This window comes from Pinus tabuliformis, chromosome 5_1 (assembly GCF_031772625.1).
Source record: "Pinus tabuliformis cultivar Carrire ecotype Pingquan chromosome 5_1, CPIR1, whole genome shotgun sequence".
NCBI classification, from domain to species: Eukaryota; Viridiplantae; Streptophyta; class Pinopsida; order Pinales; family Pinaceae; genus Pinus; species Pinus tabuliformis.
In genome coordinates, this window is record NC_142305.1 from 512760225 (window position 1) to 512771138 (window position 10914).

The following is a 10914-nucleotide window of genomic DNA, read 5'->3' on the forward strand; positions in this document are numbered from 1 at the left end:
AAGGAGGTTGCCCCCTCGAAGAGGCTTATTTCTAAGGCGTTGATCTATCTTTTCTATCTCTTTGTGAGTTGGTTTCATAACACATGGAATATCACAACCTTGGGAACTTTGATGCACATGGAGCCTTTCACCCATGATGCATACAAAGAAGTATAGATAGGGGATGAAGACTTCAATGAGGTGTTTTAATAGTTACAGAGCTAGACTCATGTACATGATGGTAATAGAACAATTAACTATCATCTCTAGAATGGATACTCTACATGTTAGACAAGTTATATGTTCCTAATGGTGAGCAAGTACATCTAATTAGAGAGGTTCATACCTCCAAGGTTGAAAGGCATTTTGGTGTAGGGAAGACAATGGCTAACATAAAGAGGTATGTGTACTGGCCCAAGATGCAAGAAGATGTAGCTCCATAAGTAGATGCATGCTTTGTTGTTCTAGAAAGCCTACTAATAGGAAACTGGTTCTATACCATCCCTTACCTATACTCACTCGTCCTTAGGAAAGCATTTTCATGGAATTTGTGGGAGGTTCACCAATCACTAGAAAAGGACATGGCTACCTATTCATGGTAGTTAACATGTTCAGTAATATGTGCATTTTGATGTCCTATAAAAAGACCATTAGCAAGAAAGAAGCAATGAACTTGTTCTTTGGACATGCCTAGGTGCACTTTGGAATTCTAAGGAGCATTATTCGTGGTGACACAATGTTGACATCGCCTAATGTGATTGGTTGAACTTTGCACAAACATAACCTTTGATCTAGAACTCAGATTGAGATGAAATATTTCCAGAAATCTCTCACTGATCTAGGTGTGATGGCGATATTAGTTTTGAAGTCAACAACGTTTCAAAAAGGAGCATTTTTGTAACCCCATCTTAATAACAAACCTTGGAGGTTGGGTTAAGTTATTACGTAACACCTCTCACAACTTGATATAGTATAAGGGGGTGGGAGGGAGTGTTATAAAGTGGGACACAAGATTTCTCAATGCATTTTTGGCTACATTGTGGGGGAATATGGATACAAAGTTGAAGAAGTATACAAAATTCCATCCACAAACAAATGGGCAAACATAAGTAGTCAACGAGATTTTGGTGCAATTTTTGAGGGGTTAAAATCAAAAGCATCTAAGGGCTTAGGATGGAAATTTGGTATATATACAAGACCCTTAGAACAAAGAAATCCAAACTTCTACTGATAAGTCCCTATTTACACTATTTGTAGATGAATTTTTCCATTTGACTATTTGTAAATGAGAGTGGCCTTCACTATTAAACACTCACAAATTAAGATTAAGATAAACGTGAGATATTTTCTATTCGCAAAGATTTACATATTAATATTGTCTTATGACTCTTAGTTTTCATATTACAAGTGGTCTCTTGGACTCTAATGATTATTCATATTCCAAGTGGTCTCTTGGACTCCAATGATTGCTCATATTCCACACCACAACCCTTAGCGGATTAAGTGTCCAACATCCCGCCCCCTTGATCTGAAGGGGTATACATGAGTCTAAGAAGATAGTTGAAATACAAAAAAATGAAAAAAATACATGGCAACATTTGGTTGACCATTCTCTCTGAAATGATGGTATATGGTGGGAGAAATCGAGGTATCAACTAGTGGTGGTTTAAGGCTGACCATGAACACTAGAACGGTTGGTGTAGTTCATGAAACAATTCCAAATCTGGCTAGAAGTTGAAGTCTTCTGCGAGTGGAAGTGCTCCCTAATTCTTGGAAAAGGGAGACCATTGAGGTCTCAACTGGTGGTGGTTTAAGGAAGCCCACCAACAAAAAATAATGCTTATGTGGCATTTCTCTGTCTCTAGCTACAACTCTAAATCTAGGGATGGCGGACTCGGGCTCTAGGCTCGGGAAAAAAGCATAGGTTGTGGATCAGGCTCACTTGATTTATCTTTGAAGCTTGTAGATGACCATAAATCCCCCCTGTCAGATACATGGTGAGAAGATGAAGAAATCTCAACTACAAGAGATGTCAATACTCTAGAACAAATTCTATGGTATAACCAAAATATCTTCTTCGTTGTTGAAGCCTATTGCCAGGAAGTGATCCATCCAAGGTGAATCTTCGTTCTTGCAGGAGGCTTGTTTCTAAAGCATCTGTTTGAATGATGAGTATTTTTATGACAATGCTCACACAGGTGAAGATTAAAAAAATGATCTTTCACATGGCCAACTCGATTATAGTGTTGAAATTTGCCAATCTGTGGCTACTCTAGAAGAGGAGCAAGTTAAAAGTGAGTTTTTTTTAATAAAATCGACACTTTGAAACTGACTAGGCTTAGAGTACTCTGGAATATGAAAGGACACATCCTTGTCGTATCCAAGACTGGTTCTGTTCCCGTTATTAACAAATTCTTCCCAAGGTCTGATAATAGACTTGGGAAGAGCAAGATGAACTTTTTCATGTTCATTTGAAATTACTCTTGAAATGCGCACTTATTATGGATCAACCTCAACTTTACTGATTTGATCACTTTATGACAACTGATGGGAGTCTGTCACAAACTCAAAAAGAGAATTGTTCTAAACAAAAACCATTTCAGAGTGATGACTACCATGATGTAACTCATCTTGCTATAGTTGTGACTCAAGCTGTAAAAAAGTTAATTTTGTCTTGTGCATTTTGCAAACATGTTCGAATATTAGAAAGAGCGTCCTTGTTGATTTTAACTATGCTTTAAATAGTGGAAATGATTAGAGTTCTCAATAACTCTAATAAATTGCCAATTTTAGCCATTTAAACCTTCAAACCATTTGTTGCAACTCCACCTTATGTTTTGAGACAGTATTAGTTAATATACTCTTCTTTGAGCACAATTATTTAAGCATAAATTGAGGGTAAAAGTTGGTGCAAGCAGGTCTATTTACACCATCAAATGGGACTATAACCCTTTGAGCAACGATTTCAGAATGATCAACATTCGGTAACTTATAGTTGTCAAGCTTGTGAATGATCTTCTGTTCTAGGAGTTCATGAAGTTGTTTATCTCTTACATGATCTAGTGGAACTGAGATTGTGTTTGGACAACCAAGCTTAACTAACCCTCCATAATAGAGAAGTGCAAGTCCAAACCCTGGTAGCGATGCCTCTAGCACATATGAAAATGAGGATTTGTTGTACACAAATTCAGATATGCAATAGCACGCATTGACATAAATATGCTAGCAACGAATGTTTAGTATGAGGGAGGGTGGCAACTAAGTGGCGGTGTGCTGGTAAAGTCGTCCAACCAGAGAACGCGATGGTGGTCTGCAACCTATAAGCTTAACACAGGTGCGTATCAGTGCCCAATACATGTCGTCTCTTCCGCTCCCATGCCACAACTCTTTGCGCCAGCGTTTCCATGAAAAATCCTCGCTATCAAACCATGACACCTGACAGAACAGAGCTTTGCATGTTTTTCGCTTAGTCCCGCTTCACATTCCACCGGTTGGCATTCTGTCTAGGCTTCTCCTCCCCAAGAGGAGCCTCTTCTGCGAATTCCACTACCTCGTCCCTGTGTATCTTTTCGCAGAATTCAGCTTTTTGCAATCTTGTACTCCTAGACTCATTTTCTCTCTGGACGGGTTGTTCTTCGTCCTTGTTTTCCTTTCGCAGAGGCGTGCCATTTCGGCTATTGATCTTTTATCTAACAATCATGTGCTCCTGGCCTCGTTTTTTCTCTGGATGTGTTGTTATTCTTCATTTACCGTTTGCACTATGCCCTCGGCTTGCTGCGTCTCTAGGTTAGTTTCTTCTGTCTTAAGTTTATGCTGTTTCTTGTCATAAGGATTTTGTTTAAAGGGAAGTTACCAGCTTTTTCAAAGTAGTTAAATTTTGGTTAAATCTTTGAATATGAATACCAGCATGATGTTAAAATTTAGTTTTGATACAATAAGAAAGGATGGCCTGGTCTAGAAGTTATGCTGATATGGACTAGAAGTTATGTTTTTCTTCAAGTTTCTTGTGGAATACTTGTGGATCTCACATGTCTGGGGAACCTTTTTTACGCTGGTCATGGATATCTGTTTTCAAGATTCAAAACTACTTTTTCATTACCAAGCCATGCTCAGATTTTCGCTTTAAGTTAGGTCACTGGTGGTGTGTCTGTGAGGTTTTTTGTTGTTGCATAGTATGTCCTGAAGAAGCTTCGTAAAGGTTTTTGTTCTGGTGAATTTCTGAACTGCTTTGAAACTCTCGGCTCATTGTCGTCACCTTTCGAATCCTCCTGGTTTTTTCGGGCCAGATTTTTTTCCCGGATACCGGATTATGGTCTATGGTACAAGTCTTAATTACCAACCCCTTTCTAGGACATCCTCGGGCAGAGTCAATTAAAGAAATATCCTGGATATTAAATTATCCTTGGGACGGGATCAGAGTTTCTGAATTAAGTAAAGCCGTCATTTTTCAAAATCCTTTGCGTCTGTCAGAGCCCAACTCATGATATAGTCATCCTTCTTAAAATAGGTGGACAGCTGGCCTCCTAATAAACATCTCCCCTTTTGGAAAAAGTACCACCTATTTCCCGAGGCTTCCTCGGTCAGTACTGCGGTCAGACGAGTATAATTTTAAACCTTCCTTATCCGGGTATTTGGTTCAGAAAACAGCTACCCTCATTGATTGTAGTGTCCGACACATATCATTCTTGGATTTCTTATGGTACCCGTGAGGTAAGAGTTAGGTGGCCTCTTTAAGAATGGATCTACCGTCCGACACATCTACCATGGAGGCTATGATACAAGCGTCCATCCAGGCAAAATCTGTCCACGAAAATGCCAAGCTGTCAAATGAATGGGAGTCCACCCTGGATGACATGCTAGTTCGTCCCTTGGACTCACAGGATGACTTGGATGGTTTTGATCGAGCAAAGGCAAGGCCTTTTCGAGAAATCAGTGAAACAGAAAGGGAACTAATAGGGAAGGCTTTGGATGAAGAATACTCTCAGAAAAACCAAAAACCTGTTAAAACTGTCCCCCCTCCTGCAGCTATTAAAATAGATAGTGTTCACCTGATAGACCGCATAGAAAGTCTCCAGGGAAATGCTCTGGTCGAACGGTGGCATTTTCCGAAGATGGAAGACCCAAAGATGAGAAGCTCGCTGGAGTTGCAATGGAAACCGTTAATATGATATGTTCCTATTGTGGCCAGATTACTAAAGGAATGGTATTGCTTTCACTTTCTTAGTTCTAGTGCCCTGGAAATCATTTTGAAGCAACAGTGGGTGTATAGAAGAAGTTTTCTGGCATTGCACAGATGGTATATGGGTTATAACTCGTTAAAGAATACCCCTTCCAACAATTTGATATGGGTTAAACTTCCCGGCCTGCCCTTAGAGTTATGGTCAAAGGAAACTTTAGCTAAAATTGGAAACGCCATAGGAAGATGCGTTTATGTTGATCCATGGTGCTTAGGAGAGAAAGATAAACGAGTGGCGTGGATTTTGATAGATAAAGCTTACAGAGGAGGATTTCCGGATCATATTGATATTTACTGGAGGGAGATAAAAATTAGGCAAAGGCTGGATTTCTGGGGGGTTCCCTTTAGATGCTCAGCATGCCATCGCACTGGTCATTTAATAAAGAATTGCTCACGGCGTCCTATTAATAACCGAAAGCATCATGGATTCCATCAGTTCGCGGCAAATTCCTTTAGGGTAAAATCTCCGTGCCCGGAACCGGAGAAGTTTCCATCCTCAAAGAGTCGATCTCCATCCGAGTCAGAAGACCAGCAAAAGGCTAATTCTGAAGACCTTCAGCGTTCTCCTCTGTCGCTTAAAACCTCAATCCCCTTGGAGCCTATATCCCCATCAATGCCCCCTCTGGAGCCTGCCTCTGATCACGAGGTCCCTAATCCGCCTATATCCCCATCAATGCCCCCTCTGGAGCCTGCCTCTGATCACGAGGTCCCTAATCCGCCCCCGGCCCCTCATCCCTTTAAAAAAATCAGTAAGGAAGTCCATATTATACAATCCTCATCTCCATCCCCAATTAAGAATAATTCACCTCCCGGTAAAGGAAAAGAAATTATGATAACTGCCACCCCTGTTAATTCCCCAACATCCTTGCCTACAAACTCAATTGGCAGTGACTTGGACTACCTATTGAGCAAGAAATCGCTGGAGCTCAGGGCTCTCACCATACATAAACCTGGAATTCAAAGGTCTCCTCAAATAAGTCCAAATTCCGCAAGTAACATTACGGTGAGGAGAAAAAACAACAGGGGTAGTAGGCACTTCAGGGGGAGAGGTGAAGGCGCGGGCAGAGGAGTCTGTAATCTATCCCTTATAGATGTTCCTATCATTGACATGACAGAAGAAAGGCCTCTTAGAGCAAGCAAGGCCGGGAAGCCTCCAAAATGAATTTTATCATATCCATGAACATAAGGGGTCTGGGGGCAGATCAAAAATTTGTGGCGTTAAAGAATCTTTTCCTCTCAGCAAACCCCAAAATCATTCTAATCCAGGAAACCATGCACGCCTCTTCTGTAACAATCTCATATTTCAGGAAGATGTTTCCCTCCTGGCACATTTCTGCTTTGGAAGCTAACGACCTTTCGGGTGGTTTAGCAGTCCTGTGGGATCCGGACTGGATCAAAGCAAAAACTTATAGTTGTCTGGCGGGGATCCTGATCTCGGCGCAAATGAGGGGACATAAATACCCAATAAACATTTTGAATGTATATGCTCCCTACAGGAATAGATTTCCTTTCTGGGAAAAACTTTTTGCTTCTGAAATTTTTGATGTTGAATATTTATTGATTGCAGGAGACCTAAATGTCACACTAAATATGGATGAAATCTGGGGCATCAACAAGAAAAAGGATCCCCTTGCTGACAGAATAAAAAATGAGCTGCTGAGAAGGAATTTTGTTGACATCCTCCCTCCTCAAATGCATCCGACGTGGGAAAATGGAAGAATCGAGAAAGCTTATATAGCCAAGAGACTTGATAGATTTATTCTTCACGCTAGTTTAATTGATAAGTTGGGCATGCCCTTCTCAGCGATTGAGAATGTTTTCATTTCAGATCATAGACCGATTTTGTTAGGCTAGAAGGAAAAGGGTTTCAGGAAAGGCTACTCTTTTAAATTTAACAGATCAGACCTGGAAGATCCAGCTTTTAACGACCTCATAAAAAAAGCTTGGAGTGAGATGTCGTCTTCTAATCCCTTTCCGCTTTTAATGACATTCAGAGACAAAATGGAATACATTCGAAAGGTGGTAAAAGAGTGGCAATTCAAGAAAAGGCAATCTAACAGAATTGATCTCCGAAAAATTCAAAAGGAATTAGACAGAGCATCGGGAGCTATGGCTACTCATCTCCTATCTTTCAAATTGAGATGTCGCATAAAGGAGCTACAAAAGAAGAAAATAAAAATTTTAGAACAGGAGGAATCTTTCTGGAGATTGAAGAGTAGGGCGATATGGCTAAAGGAAGGGGACAAGAATACAAAATTTTTCCATAAATTCGCAAGCTCCAGGCGTGAAAAGAATTCTATATGGAAAATAAGTGATGGAAGAGGAGGTTTCCTATATTCTCAACAGGAAATTTCAAACGAGGCAGTGAAATTCTTTGAAAATCAGTACAAAAGATCTGAAGACAGCAGGTTTCAGGATATTCTGTGGGGCATTGAAGTGTATCCTCAGATGTTTGATGAGGATATAAATGATCAAATTTTCCAGCCAGTAACTGAGGAGGAGCTGTTAGGAACAATGAAATCTTTTAAAAGGGACAAATGCCCAGGGCCGGACGGTTGGACGATAGAGTTCTTCATTCACTTTTTCGATCTCATCAAAACTGACCTGTTAAGAATGGTAGAAGGATCCAGGATGTCAGGCAGCATCAATCAGAAAACCTCCTCCACTAATATAGCACTCATTCCAAAAAAAGGAAATGCAGAGTCCTTCATGGACTTTCGCCCGATTTCACTGTGTAACATCTCTTACAAAATCATTTCCAAAATCATCGCGGAAAGAATCAAAGGAACTCTGTCAAAATTCTTAACAAAGGATCAGCACGGCTTTTTACAGGGAAGAAACATCCTGGACGCGGTCGCAAACACACAAGAAGGTCTTTTTGCCATTCACTCCAAAAAAAGTGATGCAGTCATTCTCAAGATCGATCTCCGCAAGGCGTATGATTGCCTTGATTGGGGATTCATCAGGTGCTTACTTGCAAAGGTTGGCTTAAGAGCTAGCATGATTAATTGGATCATGGCCTGCGTTGAGAAGGTGAATTATGCGATCATCATAAACGGGATTCCATCTTCTTTTTTCCTAGCGTCTAGAGGCCTCCGCCAAGGCTGTCCCCTATCTTCGCTTTTATTCATTTTGGCTATGAATTCGCTTAGCCTCCATATCAACAAGGCTGTCAAGGAAAATAGATGTCGTCCGCTGAAAATTTGCAGGAACATTTCAATCTCTCATAATATTTTTGTGGATGATATTATAATGTTCGGAATTTTATGCAGATTCACATGGTTATGTTTCTATGAAATCCTTAAAAAATTCCAAAAGGCTACAGGATTACAGATAAACAGTGCAAAGTCAATCATTTTCCACAATGATATCAGCCAGGAAGAAGTTGATTGGTTATCTGCTCTTTTTGGAATTAAGGCGCAATCCATCAGTCTGGGAATTAAATATTTGGGCTTTCACATAAAAGCAAATGGATACTCAAAGGTGGACTGGCAATGGATTCCAGATAGATTCTACAAGAAGATATCAGTCTGGGAGTATAGATGCCTTTCTCTGGCGGGTAGAGTGATTCTGGCGCAATCTGTGTTAAATCAACTTGTAGTTTATTGGGCTCATTTATATTTTCTTCCTGCGAGCATAATACAATCAATGAATAAGCTTACTGCAAATTTTATTTGGGGTGGTCAAGCGGGAAAAAGGAAATATCATCTCTCAAAATTATCCAATATCTCTTTGCCGAAGAGCATGGGAGGATGGGGTCTTTTAGATTTGCGGACATTCGGAAAGGCACTTTTATGCAAGACTTTGTGGAGAGGGATTTATGAAGAAGGGCCTTGGAGCAACACATTTCAGAAGAAATACTTGGGCAGGAAGGATCTATCATTCTGGTTCAGGGAAGGAAGGATCGGCCCCTCTTACGGCTCTTCAATATGGTTAAGCCTCCGTAAGATTGAAAGCTTTTTCCTGAAGAATTTAATTTGGCGATTTCAATCCGGCAAAAAGATCCTTATTGGGAAAGACCAGTTTCTGAGCGGTGCTGAGGAGATCAATGTACCTGAATCATTATTGATTTTTCTTCACAGGAAAGGTATTTTCTTCTGGGACAGTTTAATCTCGGGCTGGCAGGGTCCGATTCCTCTTTGGAGGGAAGCAGGAAGTTTGGAGATGCCGGTAGATATCGCTCTTCAATGGGATCATATCAGGACTCGTCTCAGAAATTGCGGCATCTTTCGCTCATCGGAGTCTGATTGTCTCATTTGGAGAAATTCGAAAGAGATGAATTCCATTCGTGTAAAAGACGTTTATCAGAATTTGATTGGTCTAAAGCGATCTCCTCTCAATCCTTCCTTCCCTCGCATTTTTTGGAAATCTGGATGCCCTTCCAAAATGATTTTCTTCTCATGGTTGTCTTTCCACAACAAAAATCTATCTTGGGAGAACTTAAAGAAGCGGGGATGGCAGGGTCCTGGTTTTTGTCCTATATGTAGGTCAGCAGAGGAAAACAACTATCACTTATTTCTAAATTGCAATAAATCTCAGCAACTATGGCAATCTCTGGAGAACTGCTATGGAATCCAGCATATGTCTCACGCTTCAATTAATGAAGCGTTTATCTGGTGCAGCGAGCAAAAGGATTCATGGAGATCAATTTTCATTATCACTCTTTGGAGCATATGGAAGTGGCGCAACAATTATATTTTCAATGGCAAAAGATCCCCATTCTTAGAAATCTTCTTCAATATTGTTACACTCTATGAAGCAATCCCGCAAAAACCTCTCAAGCAAAAGAATCAGGTTTGTAAAGAGCTTTCCCAGGAGCATTCTTTTCTGCCAAGGGCGTATTTCGATGGAGCTGAACAAAATGGATCATGTGGCTGTGGAGTTCTCATTTTAGCAAATGAAAATAGCCAATTTTTCATCCACTGGAATGGGGGAAGGGGCACCAACAGTAAAGTTGAGGCGATGGCCCTCGCTGGTCTTCTAAGTTTCTGTCTCTTTCTAAATTTACAGGGTGTCTCAATCTTTGGAGACTCAAAAGTTATGGTGGATTATGTCTCTAGGAAAAATAACATTTTCAGGCCTCACCTTGTAGGATGGTTAGACAGGATCAGGTTTTTCCGGGATAGAATGGAGGGCGGCTCAATTCATCATATCAATAGGGCTCAAAATCAGTAGGCAGACGTTTTATCAAAGAAGGGTCTTCAATCGGTTCCATGTTTTTGGTGTATGCAGGTTTCTTCTGAAAGGAAATTTTTTTCCATTCAGGAATTCTCTCCTTCCGATTTCTAGCTTTCCTTTGCAGATCCTCAGGTTTTCTCGGATTTCTTTTTGCCTTCTATTTCTCTCCCTCTGTATTGTTTTCATATGATGTTGTTCCTTGTTTTATTTCCGCAGGATTCTCCTCCTATGTTTCCCCTATGATCTTTGAAAATCTTGTTGCTGGTTGACAGCTCAGGTTTTGTCGGTTTTCATGGCAAGGTCTTGCCATTTTTGGAATTTGCTCCATGTCTATACTGCTCCAGATCTATATGGGACATTTTCAAGTGTCAAGCGAATATACATATATGCTTTTTTATATATCTTATATAAATACAATCATGCTTTTTCGTCTTGATAAAAAAAAACAAAAATGCTAGCAACAAAAAGGATTCTTTCATCAAACAAGATCACAATCCCCTTTCAAACCCGCTCGCAAATGA

General features: G+C 40.3%; 1 protein-coding gene across 1 annotated transcript; it reads left to right on the plus strand.

The window, feature by feature from the left end:
- The first annotated feature begins 7168 nt into the window (after positions 1 to 7168).
- On the plus strand, positions 7169 to 10390 carry LOC149165756 (uncharacterized). The gene has a single exon (XM_089429924.1). The coding sequence runs from the start codon at positions 7169 to 7171 to the stop codon at positions 10388 to 10390; it is 3222 nt and encodes a 1073-aa protein (XP_089286050.1).
- The last annotated feature ends 524 nt before the right edge of the window (positions 10391 to 10914 follow it).